We start from the raw sequence: 16,294 nt of genomic DNA, 5'->3' as shown, positions 1-16,294 counted from the left end.
GCTTCAGTGGACGGTAGAGGAGATTGGTCGTGGATCAAACTGAGTTGCCTCTTGGTTGAATCCGATGAAATCCGCAATAATTCTTGCAAAGAAATCTCAAAATCGATGGGGTACCCTCCGGCTCAAGACCCTCCAATAGTTAAGCAGATAAAGCCTTAAGAACAGGCAGTGGAAAGGGAGTAAAGAAGGATGAGAAGAGAGATTGTGGACAAATAGAAGAGGACTCTTATTCCCTTCAGTGGGGGAGCTGAAAATAATTCAGCAGAGTCTTAGCTCTATTTGTTCAGACTTATCTTATGAGGATACACTGCTCCCTTTATATAAAGGGGTGATGAGATCTGCTCAATTGTTAGGCCGTTAGAAGAGTTTGTTAAGCTGTTAGTTTATTATAACAGAATGATCAGTTTGTATAAAGATCATAGGATGGACATCATGTGGAATTGGTATTAGTAAGCTAGAAGATAAGTGATGCTGAGTCGAATGATAGCTGCTGGATAACGTCTACAATTTGACAGTACATCGATGATTTACCGATATGACTTTATAGAGATCGATGATTGATTAAACTAGTATCATTATCTCTTTAATATTAATAACTATATCAGCTAAAACTGACATAACTTGCCGCAGATTGGCTATAGTTGAGATGAGCATCATACTTTAAGAACAGCTCTAGGCAAATCAGATCAATCAAATACTAGGCTGAAGAAGCAGATCAAAAATAACTGATGTGACCTAAAAAACATTTATGATTCAGATAATAATCTATTACCATGCGTCATGATGGTGAGTCGGATGATATATAGCAACAGAAGTCATTTATGCCATCAGAGCAAAGATTTCACCATAATTGGTATTATACTCCTGAATAAATCCTGAACAATCAATCCAGTTTTGCAATGCTCAATAGAACCAGATAAGTGGGCCTTGATTAGTTTCAAAATCGCTACCTTGATTTGTTTAACCTGGGGAGAGTAGCCAAGCCTTTTGCCCAAGTGATCTAAGACTAGGTGGTAGGAGGGCATGATCGACCAATAAAACTGATGGAAGATTTCATCATACAAGAACTCCTTCCATCTTTTGTTCAATAGCAGAATCATGTCTAGCAGTTTCATATTGCTCAAGGCCACAAGATAGCCCTTAGGCACACTTTCTAGCCACTCAAGCCACATATCAGTCACATTGTATGCACAAAAGGATATTGTTGCTATTCATTAAAACAATGGCCGACAAAATTTCCATTTTTGTGGATTGTAACTTGCAAGCTCTAGGGATAAGTCATCTATTGAAAATAATTAAAGAGCAAGTTGTTTATTTGGATTTTTCACAAAAAAAAAAGAATTAAATTAGCATTGGAAATTACTAAAGTAACACAAAAAAACCTATAATGCAGCGATGTGTGACTTCCCTATTTTCTCTCAGTGCTAGTCCCTCCTATATCATATACTGATTGCAATTTTTTTTTTTAAAAAAAATCAGAATTACGGACCATTAGTGTAACTTCTTTTCTATAAGATTCACTGTAATGTTGCTCCTTATTTTTATATTCAACCAAAAACTGAGTACCCTAAGTAGATGACCTATGATGGTAGGAGGCATGGGAGATCCCACTCAATGCATGTTGTATGGCTGGTAATGCTGGAATTCTTCAGGCCCTGATGATGCCAAGGCTCTTTTACCTGCCCATCATGTTTGTTGCCGTATGTTATTGGGTCGAGGGTTTAAAGTCTTCGTAGAGGACTCGGAAGGGTGTGGTCTTTCTCCGGGCAGGTAGAAAGAAGTTTAAATTCTAGAAGGTGATAAAGGTTTGTGGTCTTTGTCTGAAATGGGCAGGAGAGAAAGAGAGAGAGCATCTTTCGTACAAACCTACAGAGAGCTGTTTCCGGGACCCATTCCTCCAACTTGAATCCATTTGGTCATGCATGAGTTCATCTCATGAGGTGGGCTGCTTTCACAGAGTGATGTGCATGACATGTCCAATATCTAGAAAAATATTATTTGCATCCATCCAAAAGATAGCATTGTCTTGAGCTCCACCAGGCTAAACCAGTGCATGCCGGCTCAACCTACATCCATTCCATTCCTGTGGGCAAGCAGTTGGTATGGGCGATCCAAAGATTGGGTCGTTTTATACTGCTAGAACCATATCATGGGTTTGGCATCTTGGAACAATTTGGCTAGGGAAGAAAATTTTGGAATTTGACGAAAAGGTCAAAGATTTACCAAAATTTTTTTTGGCATACCGGAACGATTTGGCTAGAGAAGAAAATTTTGGAATTTGACTAAATAGTCAAAATTTGAGAACCAAGATTATTAAGAGTTTTAAAAAAGAATATAATATATTAAGTGTTTATATATTTATACACATGATATATCATATAGGTCCATACACATGCTATACCGTATCGAAATTGATAGCTACATAGTACTTACTAAATATTTGAACAAATTTTCATGCTGCACATATCGATATTGTGCTAAAATGGTACCAATACAGGATTTAAACCTTAATTATATATATATATATATATATATATATATATATATATATATATAACTCTCTCAAAAATTTATTTATACATATATGAAACAATAACCATCATTAACAGTACATGGTACCATAAGTTTGTTACTTTTAAAAATTTCTTTGATTGGTCATGAATATTTCGTGAAGTGACAGAAGGTTCTTTTACAATATTTTCAGTGTAAAATGTTCTCTTTTTTATTTCGTTAATTAGAACTAGAATGAGTGGACATAGTTTGTAAAATTTTGTTGCTAATTTAATCACTCTATCCATGTTTTGGAGCATGACTTCTACCATCTAATCATCTATAATTCCCTTTCACCCTAGTGGGAACATGGTTCAGATGGTTCTCTTGAATCATCAGCCGACCACTTGTATTCTCACATGGTGGTCAGTAATTGGTAGACATGGGATGATCCATCCAAGAGTTATTTTCTTGACCTCAGTGCCATTTGCAACCATCTGGTATAGCTCTTTGAAGTGACATGGATAAAGGAATCAGGATCCTTATAGAAATGTTCATGATCTAGCATCAATCAATTGTCTCATCTTGACAGATGACTACAAATGAACAAGTTATCGAGAACTGTCCTGTTTATTACTTGTTCAATTAGCCAAGCTCAAGACAAACTGTGATACTGCCATTATGAGCTACACCCATACAGTCCCGCTCGAAGATAGCAAGTTCAAGTGGGTGAAGAACCAAGAATAAGCAGATATGTTTAAGCTAAGCTCCAGGTCGAGCTCAAGCACTGACAGGTTTGTTTGCAATATAGAAGTTCAAATTTCTTCCGCAGACAATGTCAAAATTTAAATTAGATTTAGAAGATATATCACACAAGTTTATGAAGAAAAATACTGTCCATGGAGTAATTAGTGAGACTACCTTTTCAAACCACTGAACAGAGAATAACAATGTAGTTAAACTGATTAATTAATGGCCATTTGTTATCTTCTGTTTTTGTCTATAAAAATCTAAGAGGAAAAATGAACTAGACCGAAAACCATGTACGATGTAACTCTTTTGCTTTAAAATTGTTTGTCAAATCTTTGGAGTATGTGGAAGCAAAAATTATTGCTTTTGAAAAGAGTGAAAATAAAATCAAGGAATGGAAGTTCTCGCAAATGCAATCTTCAAAATTAATCACCTTGTGGTATTTAACTAATTTATAGAGACAAAAAAAATAAAATATCAACAACGCTAAACAGGCTCTAAGTACGCAAGAAAGAAGGCAAGAGGTTACATCCAGATCATCTAATGAACGGTCAGAGAGAACCCCAAAGTCATGATGTAAAACAAGGCAAGAGGATGTCTCTTATAACTAAGTGGATGATATTCATCAGGAGGTAACCATCCCTCTTGGGTCCTTTATATTAGTGTTTGTCCAGGAAATAATTAAATTTAAGATCAGGGTTAACTGGAAAATAAAAGGAGTTCCTAACGCATCTTATATAAATCAGACTTCATAAAGAACGGAAACAGATATCATTGAGCTTTCTGTAAGCAATTATTTGTCTGCAATATTGACATTAACAACCTGTATTCATTCTTATAGATTCCACATGCTTTTGACAATTTCTGTTGCAAGTTAAATCCAAAAGCTATCCACAATCCAGTAGAATTGAGTCCAGATAGTAAAATGTTAGATTCAGTAAATGTTGCACCAAATAAACCTTTTCGAGACCACAAAATACATTTTGTTACTTAATTCCCTTACGAGGATATAAAAGTATTTACTTGATGCATGAGACATGAAAGGTGGATTGAGTAACTCAAACTGAACAGACAAGAACATCAACTCATTCATCACATCGAGCCGGGTAAATTTAGCAAATAGCAGCTATAAGAGGTAATTGTAAAGGCACATGAAAGAAATGAAAAGCTGAAGATAGCTTCATGCACATAATCATAAGTACAGCAACTGACAGTCTTGCAACTAAAAAGATGATTATACACAAAAAAAAAAAAAGAAAAAAAGAAAAAAAAGATGATGACTAATCTTTGTAGTTATTTTAATTTTACAAGGATGATGTTACAATATTTGAAATGAAACAAGAAGAAAAAAATTCCAGAAATCGTATTAGGCATCAAACCACATTCTTGCAAATCCAGCCTTCTCCAGCCAAAAGATCCTCGAGTTTAAGTGAGAAATAAGCCACCTACCCTGAAAACTTGCATAGAAAGATCGCATTTGGAAGGTTTATGCATAAAAATTCATTTTTAACATGGTAACCTGATACTGCATCTGACAACCAAAATATTTACCTTCAACATAACCTAAGGATTTTCTTTTTTTGGCTTGACATTTTTGGTTCAAGTAATGTAAATGGAAAATGATATTTGTAACATGATCCATTGGAGTGCTAGCTGAGTTCCAGTGCAGAGTTATGAAGCCTGTTATCAGAGGTCATCAATATGCCTGGTGCAATCCACAGCTCTTAGCCGCTACAAAACAACTATTGAAACAGGAAACTTGATACAAGTGCAGTAGTAATAAATGATAATCCCGACTTTCAAGTGCAGCAGACATCCTTATATTGATGAGTACATGACAAGCTGACAATCAGAAATGGAACAAATATTGATGATGATATGTCAACAAAATGTTCATCGGAAAAAGAATATAAACATGAGATTAAAGAACCTCATGGTCATAAAGCACCAATGTTTCAAATGAACTAAATATATACCTCCATCCTGATTGCCTCTCTAGAAATGCTGTTAAGGGTCGAGCAACTGTGCAAGACTAAGCGGCTGGAAATGCTATTCAGATGATTGCTCATATTGTCGAATATGCGGTCCAAACATTCTAATATGAGGCTGGAGTTGAATGATCCTACAATCTGATAAGCAAGCACACCCATGAAAGAAATGCCAGGTAGCATAATCATCCGTTCCTCAAATACAATGCTGCATTCAACTCCAATAACATCAACAAGAGTCAAGAATGAATAGATAGCCTGTAACCAGAGGCCATCACCAGGCCTGGTGTAAGCAATAGCTCTTCCCTGCTACAAAGCCAACTATGAAACAGCAAAACTAAATACAAGAGTTAAGTGAAGAAATTACTAATAATGATAATCCCAATTTTAAGTCCTTAAATTGATAAGTACACGCCAACCTGACAACCAGAAATGGAACAAATATTTCATAATGATATGACAACAAAATATTTGTTGAAAAAAGGATGTCAACTTGAGATGTAAGGAACCCATTGTCATAAATGCAGAGATGTTTCAACCAAACTAAATCTGCACCTCCATCCTGACATCCTCTCTAGAAATGCTGTTAGGGTCTGACCAACCAAGCAAGACTAAATGGCCTGAAATGGGATTCAGATAATTGCCCACATCATTGAATATGCGGTCCAAACATCCTGAAATGAGATTGGAGTGGAATGGTCCTACCATCTGATATTGCAGGCACACCCATGAAGGAAATGCCAAATCCAACGCTGCATTCAGCTCCAATAATATATCTCTATGGTATAAAATGTATTTTGGAATATCAAAATTAACCAACTATTCTCCATGTTTTATACAATGAATAAAAAATTAACAAGACAAGGGAAAAAGTGCATACAAAATATATCAATATATTCTGTATTCATGACATCAAATCTGTTTTGTTGTCCTAATCTATCTTCTTTGGCTCATCTTGCTAGTAACCTCAGCTTTTGCAATATGTATCAAAAACAAAATTGCTAGAGAAGTTGAGAAAATTAGCATCAAGAAAACACTGTTCCATCCCCTAGTTGAGATATACCCTGTAAGCAAAGGTCCCAGAGCTGCCCCAACAGAACCTGTACCATCAATAATGGCTGTCACAGTAGCCAATGCTCGTGAATTGCCTTTAATCATGTCCTGAGTACCCAAATCAGCTGCAACAGCTGTGGTAATAAGCGAATATGGGCCATTCACAAAATAGCCAGAAAGAAACATCAACCCAATGTTGAGGTGCATCGATATGCTTCCATATAGTCGATAAAGAATAAGTGATGGGATTGAGAACAGAAGGAATAGAACCGAAGTCACAGCACGAGCACCAAGCCTGTCCGAAATGAATCCTGCTGAAATGCCTCCAAATACCCCTCCAATGTCAAATATTGTTGAAAGGATTCCCGCAGTTTTGTGTGATAAGTGCTTGCCAGAAACAGCTACAACAACAACAAGCAGTTCAATGTAAATTATCACTATAATATTCTGAAATAATTTCTATCATGATATTAGAAGCCATGCTAAAGTAATATTTTGTTCTAGGTAAGCAGTTCCAAAATTATCAAAGCATAAGACCTGACAAGATTCCAGTACACTTGGGTGGTGACTACATACAGGCAGCATATATGAATGAATAGGAGCAGCACAGATCAAAGTCGAGAATCCTTTCACTCAAAAGTATGAAAGTAATCAAACCAATTATAACAGCATTTGATGAAAGATTATGATCGGCATCACTACTTTCGCACTATGGACTAATATATTGCTTGCAACTTCATTTCGTACTCTGACATGCAGCACAAAAACAATCATAAACTATTTCCGATTACAGAATTCCTTAATCAAAACCAACATACTTTGTTTCTTTTAATCTTTCTTTGTTTTGTATTATTTCAAGTCACTATAAATTTAATCCTGCAAAGCCATGGGAATTAGAGCTTAGTTGCTCTAAATTTGACAAGAAATACTAAAAATCTTCTAATTACCAAATAGAAACTTGGACTATCCACACCTCCTGATGGTATCCATTCTGTACCATCTCATCTACATAGCCAACTTACAGGACCCTGATGGTATCCATTCTGTATCATCTCATCTAAATAGCCAACTTACAGGACACCGTGCCATTTGGTTTCTAATGTCATATTTGGGCTTTTTGCAGGGCTTCTTCAACTCCAAATTCCCGTACATACATCTTCCAAATGCCATACTTCAACTGGTGTCTGCATATGCTACTTTCTATCTCATTCTTAAGTCACCACCTTCAGGGCTTCCCTGTCTCTAGGTATTGTCATTTTCTTAATTCACAGTTTCTTTGACAGCAACCTACTGTTCATTCAACGTTTCACCATCTACCATTTCCTTAACCATTTCTATGTCCAATGCTTCAACAATATTACACTAAACACATGTTTGAATATCTAAGATGATTGTTTTTTCAATCACCTTTATTTTCCATTATTGCCTCCATAAGGTTATTATAAATTCATCTAATGCCAACTTCAGTCAGTGATAACCTGATACCAGCATTGGAAAATTTTGTTGCTTTGACTCATATTATCATGTCCTTTTCCAAGCCCATCACTCATCTTTTTTGTTCTTATGAATCCTTTAAGTTTATCTTATGGTTTAGCACATGAACCACCCTTAACTAATGCTGTTCACACTTTGTTTATGATGCTGAGTGCTCTCTTTCCTTCATGGGAAAGATGAGGAGTTACCCCATTCAACCTCATGTTATCATCTGACCATTGGGGCATCTATCTTTCCTCAATGCTCACATCCGAGCACTCCTAATCAATCTCATCAGACCCTCCTGGCAAGACGTCCTATGGCTCTCCACTCCACTCTCCTTCTCCCACACTAGTAAGCCCACCCTCTCTCTCTCTCTCTCTCTCTCTCTCTGTGATGATCCTCCTGGCAAGACATCCTATGGCTCTCCAATCTCCTTCTCCCGCACTAGTAAGCCCCCCCGCCCTCTCTCTATCGATCTCTTGCTTTCTTTTCAACTCATTCGCTCTCTATCACCCCCACCCCACCCCCCCACCCCCCGCCTTTTTCTTGTTTATGGTGTTAAATCCCCAAGGATGGGGGTCAGTCCAATACCCCCAGAAAAAGAGGTGTTATATTTTGTTTTTTGTTTTTCCTTTTACCATGACTGTGAGAGCTTGGAGGTTGCTTTGTTTAATCTGCTCATTTATTTTGCAATATTTGTCCTGTTTATTCTCAAATTTTTACTTTGTTCTCTGTTTGCTCAATAATAGTAAATCGTAATTAGTAGAAGGGGAAGAGGCTAGCAATTTCTGCTGTAAAAGAGGGAAAGGAGATGTTTCAAAGCTGTTTATTCTGAAATTTTTTCTTTGCTTTTGTGTTTTGTCAATAGCAGTAGATTAGTATTTATAAAAGAGGGAAAACTTGAATAATTTCTAATGCAAAAGAGGAGAGGCTTTTCAAACACTAAGCTTTTGAATTCTTTTTTCCTTTTTTCATATAGTAGAAAAAGAGAAGAAATGACGAAGTATGCTCTCTTCTGTAGTTTCAAATTCTTTTACTTTTATTTTCTGTTTTCTTTGTTCTATTTTGCTCCAGCCACTAGAAAGAAACAGATCTTACTTTATTTTCTTCTATTGATTCCATAGTAATAACATACTAGTGTTACTATCAGTATGTTAGACATGTTTTATTGCTAATAATTTTGTCCATTATTCCTTTTTGTGCTCGACATGTCCTCTGAAAGTGTGGGAAAGGCTAGAGACAAGTTGATGAATCTTTTAATCATGTCATATGGAAAGTTTATGGAGAACAATGCAAGTTTGAAATTTGAATCGATAATTGAACTTTATGAAGGTATAGATAATTGAACTTTATGAAGTTATAAATAATTTAGTAAATTTTGTAAAAATTTTATCACTTGCATGGTCACCTGAATGCCTAGGCTATAACCTGGACTATAGAAGGGTCCATCACTTGGGGTCGTTGTCTGGGCCATTTGCCAATTATGACGTTAACATTTCAATAACTCCTTTACAAATTAACAAAAACAAGTTTGAGATTCACAATAAAAAATCTAAGTTGACATGTAATTGCATTTACAAATTAACAACATATTTTAAGTGTTGGATACATACTACTAGCACATGGATCACATATTAATAGGATTATGGGAAGCCTAAGGGTCTATTTAAGCTTTGCTTGATCAAGCTTGAAATTAATTTTGAGCATCAAGTTTGGGATCAAGCTTGGCCTATCCGTTATTTGATTGATCCTAATTTTGAAGTGAACCAATTAGCTCAACAACCTTCAATCAAGCCATAATCACATCAAGCTTGATACCGGGTTAGCTTGAGCTTGATTAAAGCTTGGTTCTAGCATGAATTAAAGTTTTACATGATTTTAACAAAACAAACCCAGCAGTTGATCTTAATCATGAATAATAAATTCAGGGAAAAACAATCAAATTTACTATCGAACGTATTGTCACTTATGCAACATATATTACAAACCCAATTTCAAGACTTATTCAACTAGCGAATCAAGCTGGGTTTTTGGAGACTTGGCTTAAGATCCATTGAGAATCTAAGAATCAAGTTCAAGATCACTCAATTCATCTGGAGAGAGCCTAATTGAGAGTCTATTTGAGCAGAGCACAAGCCAAACTCGAGCTGCTTGCATCAATTGACAGCCCTAGTGAACCTTATATACTATAGATTGCCTTAATTTTAATTTTTCATCAGATGTCAGATAAAGTAAATTTACATTTGTTATGCCCAAATTATAGTTTGGGCCTCTGAATCAGAAAAATAGAACATGGAGAAACAGTTCTGAGTTATCTAATGGAGAAATAGACTATTCAAGACGGTGCAGAGTAGAATATAGAAATTGGAAGGCAAGGTCAGCCTGCATGGCTCTGATGTCAAGATGTATTGATGAGTAATATATCGACGGAAATATATATTTATAGTCTAGGACACAATACAGAGGTGCAGTTTCCTTTATGGTGACAACAACCTTCTGGCATCTATGTACCATATATAGAGTATGATTCTAACGGACAATCTAATCACGATAAGATCATAGGAGGTCAGTAGATTTGAATAATAAACTTCTACATCATCTTGGTGACAGGACAAACCCACAAGCACCTTATTGTCCAACTTTCTTACATATACCAAATGTATATATTTAAAATACCTGACAATGTGCTTAAAAAAAAAAAAGAAAAAAAAATCTAGCAAAGGCACCATAAGAATGTCTATGGAGAGAGATGAGAGACAAAGTACTTCAACCTCTAGGAGGAAATTCATATTGTTGATGAGGATATGGTTCGTAGAAAACAAGATATTTGGGCCAAAGCGGATATAGGAGCTGTAATCTTGAAAACCAATAATAAAGTAAAGCTTTCGAAATAATGGTGGGAGTGCCACCAATCTTATCACAGATATAAACGTTAAGGAAAAACGTTGTAGATTCCACCACATAACCTTCTCTATTTGGAGGAAAAGTGCAACTGCTGAGTGAAAGCCCAATTTGCAACAATAATATAAAGTTAAGGTAAAGTGTGGGTAATAAGTGTATTTTGTTTCCAGTATACAATGAAGAAAGTTAGTTTCTATATATATAATGGATCCAAAAAGAGCCAATGACATTGCTGATTTGCATTAACTCAAATGTATTTCAGAAATGATTATAATTGGTAAAGGATAAACTTGTTTTTTAACTTAGGGTATGTTTGGTTGCATGAAAATTGCCTGGAAGGCTTATGTTTCTTCGTAAATTTAGTTTTTCATTTGTCTGTTTGGACAGAAACTTGACAAATTTGGAAAGTTTATATCTAGATTTCTGGATTACTTTTCCTCTTCACTGAAAAATATTCGTTTTTCTTTTCCCTTTCCCTGGACTTCCTTACAATCAAACACACCGCTAGGTTATACTGATCAGAACAGCCTATTTCCTTCTCGTTGAGAGTAGCATGTCTAGGATTTCCTGGTCAAATTTAGAGTGACTCTGCATGATCATTCACGAGACTTCACTCCTCCGGTCATTTTTAGGAATACATGATTGCCATCTCAGGTGCATCCATCCATAAAAAGCATGCCTCCCTCATCGGATAAGTCTATTTACTTGGCAACAAAGATTTTTGCATAAGGGGAAAAATGTAAGAGTCAACTGTGGTCTAAACTACAACCATTAAGCATCATGAACGATGCAGTTAATTGCTTGAACAGCTCACATAAATATCAAAAAGAAGAAGAAGAATAAGAAGAACAGAGAGCCAGAATTTTGACATACCAGTGTGTCGAATGTAAAATGGCAACCAATAGAGGAAAGTGTATGCCACAAGCTTGGAGAAGAAAAGGCAGAACGCATAGGGCGCTACGCTGGGCAGCCTCCATGCCTCCAAGAATCCGATCGCTGCCTTCGAGTCCAGATCAACCGCTTTCATGTCCAGATCAGATTTTTCCCCCGATCCAAGAAGACCAACCTCTTCGCCATTTGCCCCATTGGCACTCCCTTCCAATCCATTCCCGGCATCATTAATCTCGATCTCCATGACTGGAGATTCGAAACCCAGAACTTTTGGATCCACAACCAAAAATGCAAGAACAAATGCCCCGACAATGATGATTAGAATCCCCGGCAGCACAAACGACCACCCCCACCCGAACTCAAGGACCGAGGAAGCCACGACGGAGCCGAGGATGTTCCCCACCGAGGTGTGGGAGTTCCAAGCCCCCATGATAAGCCCCCGCTTCGACTTCCCAAACCAATTCCCGACCACAGCAACGACGCAGGGCCACCCGATCGACTGGAAGAGCCCGCTGACAATCTGGACCGCGAGGAAGAAGCTGAGGCGGTGGACGCGCCACCAGTAGCCCATCCCGAAGGCGGCAGTGGAGATGCCGCTGCCAAGCATGCCGAAGGCGAGGAAGCGGCGAAGATCGATCCGGTCGCCGACATGGCCGGCGAGGTACATGCCGGCGGAATAGGAGGAGAGGAAGGCCAGGTCGAGCTCGCCCAGGCGGTGGGGGCCACGCAGGCCGTTGAAGGGTGGCCAGCCAGCATCGGCGGAGGAGTTGGAGGCGGCCACCTCGGGACCGAGGACGGATTTGACGATGGAAGGGGGCTTGCGGGAGGCGTGGAAGGCGGCGTAGGCAGAGAAGGTGAGAAGGAGGACGGAGATCCGGTGAAAAAGGAGGCTCTGCCGCCGAGGGGGCGGCGGGGCTAGGCTTAGGGTTTCCATGCGAGAAACCCTGGATCCGGTGGCCGCTCTCCTGCGGGCATGGAGGGAAGGAAGAAGGGGAAGAGATTAATTGATTGGTTAATTACTTAATCTAATCGGCCGATGAAATCATATCGTGGAACCTGAGCAACGGTCATTTTGGGTTTGGTGGTAGTGGGATGGTATCAGTCTCCCTCCCGAATCGTTATTAACCGTCACCAATGAAATAGCGGTTACCATTTGCTGATTTGGTTGAGCTTTCTCCAAACTACTGATGCATACTAATATTCCTTGTAGGCTCAGTTGATTGGTGCTAAATATCATTTTGCTGGCTCCTGGATCAATTATACTAAACCTAGACAATGTTCTATCATATGGAGGAGAATTTGTCAAGTTGACCATCGTATCTAATTTCAATTTCAAAGGTTGATAGGTTCTGATGAGAAAGTTAAAAATGTATCATGATCCTTGGATTTCTTCTATACCATTGATGTTATGGCCAACTTATATCGATATTCAAATCGAAATGCTTGACTTGCGGGTGGCTGATTTGATCTCTCATTCTTGTCATAGAAAAATTAATACATTACATTCTCTATTTTCAGAAGATCTTGTCCGCTAAATTGTTTCTTTGCCAATAACATCTTATTTGTGGGACAATAAATTAGTTTGTGAGACTACTAAACTTCCTGAGGTCTTGCTTCATGATATGTTTCATTTGTTATCATCAAATAGTTTCCACCATTTAAATAATACTAACTTATTTGCTTGGATTTAAATAATACCTTAGAAGCTTTTATCATATTTTCCCCCCAATTTTTGATCTTCATGCTTTGGTTGATTTTTTAGGTAACAATCAGGCTGATTGTTATCATCCAATTTTAAGTGTCTCTATTGCTTGAGGTCTTTGACGGACTAGAAATGATAGGATTTTCAATCAGGCTCATTGTTATCATCCTAATATTGTTCATAGAGCTGTTGCAATATATCCTCTTTACTACTCTACTCTAGGAACTACAGTAGTTGTCCTTCTTTAACCCATCACACTCCTTCCGAAGTGGTATCATGATACCTCCTCCCTATGGAGTTATCAAGATCAATTTTGATGCCTCTATAATACATTCAAAGGTTACTGTTGGTTATATGATAAGAGACCATACTGGGAGAATGATTCAATTGGGAGGAAAACTGTTTCCTCACATGTTTGTACCTTTTATGGAACTAATGGCTGTCTGGTTAGGGACTAGGGTTGCTGTTATGGACTTGCATGCTACCCACATAGCGTTAGAAGGAGACTATCTTACTATGACCTCTTGATTGCTTCTTCATAGTTTCACAAGTACTGGCACATACTTTCTTCCAAGAGCTTTGGACCTAGAAGACTTTTCCTTATTTTAGGATCTGCCATATTTTCCAGGAGGCTAATCAGGTGATCGATTGCATGGCTAATAGAGCTTTGGTTAGTGACTTCCAGTGGCATTCCAATGACAGAATGGATCCAACTGCTCAATATTTGATCAATGCTGAAGGACACTATTTATTTTTTCAGCACTAATACTTTCTTTTAGGCTGAGGATCAATTCTAGTGGTCCATTATAATTCTATACATGGTGGCAGCTTGGTTTCTTCCATACAATATTGAATTCCTCTGTTTTATGTCACCACAAAAGTTCTTTTTTTTTGCAGCTTGTCATCACGTCATTTAGCATGAAGCCTAGAAAATCCGTAACAAGGATACATTGCCAACTGATGAATAACCTCTCGCTGCTTTATTTATATCACCATCTCTATCTTCGCCACTCATTTTTCTCCAACCCATGTCCTATTTTCACTCTATTCTCTCTTCTAACTTTTAATCCTACTACACTGATGTTTCTTTTCTCTGGTCCAATTTCATTTCTCTAAGGATTATTCATACTGATGGTCCGATGACATTGCTCTTTAGTCCAATATCTTTGTTTTACAAAGCAATGTCCCCATTTGATGTAGTTAGATTCGTCAGCTGGCACACTATGTTGGTTCCTATGTGGGCTTCATGTCACTTAAGCTGGGTTTATGCTGGATTCAAAAATCTGATACTTCTTTTCCTCATTTTATTGTTATCGTGGGTCTTCTTATGCTGGTCATACAAGCAAGGATTGGATTTCTTGGGCACTTCTTTATGGTGTTCTGCAAGGATTGGATTTCTTTGGCACTTCATTGCTATTATGACTTTTCTCCCTCACTCTATTGTTCCATCCTGTCAAATAGCGCTGCAGCAGAGGAGTCTCAGGGTGTTACAAGCTTCTTCTTTCATGGTACAACATTGGATGATCCGGTTAGAGAGACCCGCCAAGCTGGACAAAATAAGGAAGGTTTATGATATGGATGGCAGGGTTAGCTGTACTACATTGCTTAACAGCTTGATGCCATTTGTTAAGCCTGATGCAGAGGTACCTTGGCTTTTAAATACTTATTTTCAAATGATGCTTCAACAACATTGCTATTATTTGAGTCTCCCAAATGATGTTTCAGAAGAGAATGATTCTAATAGGCTCTACCATATAGTTTACAATGGGGTAATACTCGGATTTCAGATGGGTGCACTACTTCATACTTCCCTTCTGATAGATCAGGCCTTCCTCAATTTGAGTTTGGCCTTCTGCTATAGTTGTATGTCTAAGTTAAAACCCATTATAATATGCTGGCCCTTATCTTCAATAATTCATTTGAATCCAACACGAGTGGCCATAGGTGTACTTTATTATTATTTTTTATATTTTTGTCCTCTCAAGTTTAACAGTCACCTGGTTCTTACCGATTGGAGTTCTAAATTTTCAAAGGATTTGTATACTTGTTCCTGGAAGAATACTTATCAATGTGGCTATCCTTTAACTCTCCCAGATGATGTTTCACATGGAAATGATTCTAATAGGATATGCCCCATAGTGTGTAAGGGCCTATTTGAGGCTTTGGTGGGTGCCTTAACAGGTACCCAACTATGTTTCTCTCTAACAAGTTCCCATATATCCTCAAGATAATTTTCAGATCTTAATTATGAATCTTGGCTCATTTAGCAACTACTAAACAAACAGCTTCTGCATTTGCTTCATTTGGCTCCATTTCTTCAACTGCCTATAGATATCTGAGTCATCTTTTATTTCCTAAGATTCTATTACTCAGATATATTCTCCTAGATGATGATTCATATGGGAAAATTTCTGATGGGATATGGTCCACAACATGCAATGGTCTACTTGAGATCTGGTCCACAACATTCTGATGGGCTCATGCTGCACTTTCTTCTCTACTGTGGCAGTATATTATGGGGTAGTCACCGTCTGATCTATAACTGTTTGTTTATGACGGTATTATTATGCTTAGACTTGTTGACAACCAATCTCTTTTGAAATGAAAGTTTACATTCACATGGCTCTGGACTAGGCTATGGGGTTATCATCTTCCTCCCACCCTCCATCGAAATGGCCATGATGAAAAGGTTATCTTATGCTTTAAGCTCATCAATTGGCTTCGCAAGGACTATTGCTTCACTATCTCACTCATCAATCAATCTACCATGTCAAACTCCAAATCAAATCTCTGGAAGCTTCTTTGTTGCATAGAATTTTTTGTATATTACCTCCTTTCCCAAATCAGTTACTTTTGTATAATTATATTCCCATACTGCATGCGTCTATTTCCATATAAACTGCTATTTTAGTTTAATACAACTTAAAGCTCCACTAATTACCAAAAGAAAAAAAAAAAAAAGAATAGAAGAATATCTAAAGGACTGATTTAATGCATGATTGGAAGGAATTGAGTAGAGATTCAAAGGACAAATGTGGCCTAT

General features: G+C 37.6%; 1 protein-coding gene across 1 annotated transcript; it reads right to left on the bottom strand.

The window, feature by feature from the left end:
• Positions 1–6,012: 6,012 nt before the first annotated feature.
• On the bottom strand, positions 6,013–12,644 carry LOC105049409 (putative glycerol-3-phosphate transporter 5). The gene is made up of 2 exons (XM_010929035.4): positions 11,532–12,644; positions 6,013–6,682 (listed from the first exon to the last, which is right to left on the bottom strand). Exons 1-2 carry the CDS (start codon positions 12,481–12,483, stop codon positions 6,165–6,167), a joined length of 1,470 nt encoding a protein of 489 aa, XP_010927337.2. The 5' UTR covers positions 12,484–12,644; the 3' UTR covers positions 6,013–6,164.
• Between the last annotated feature and the right edge of the window lie 3,650 nt (positions 12,645–16,294).

The sequence above is a fragment of the Elaeis guineensis genome, chromosome 8, assembly GCF_000442705.2.
Source record: "Elaeis guineensis isolate ETL-2024a chromosome 8, EG11, whole genome shotgun sequence".
Lineage (NCBI taxonomy): Eukaryota > Viridiplantae > Streptophyta > Magnoliopsida > Arecales > Arecaceae > Elaeis > Elaeis guineensis.
Note: the sequence above shows the minus strand (reverse complement) of the source record. Positions and strands in the feature narration are given on the sequence as shown.

Coding starts and splice junctions, on each gene's coding strand:
- LOC105049409 (XM_010929035.4), bottom strand. CDS start 12,483: ATGGAAACCCTAAGCCTAGCCCCGCCGCCCCCTCGGCGGCAGAGCCTC. Junction 6,683..11,531: donor ATTTTACATTCGACACACTG/GTATGTCAAAAT, acceptor TTGTTGTTGTAG/CTGTTTCTGGCAAGCACTTA.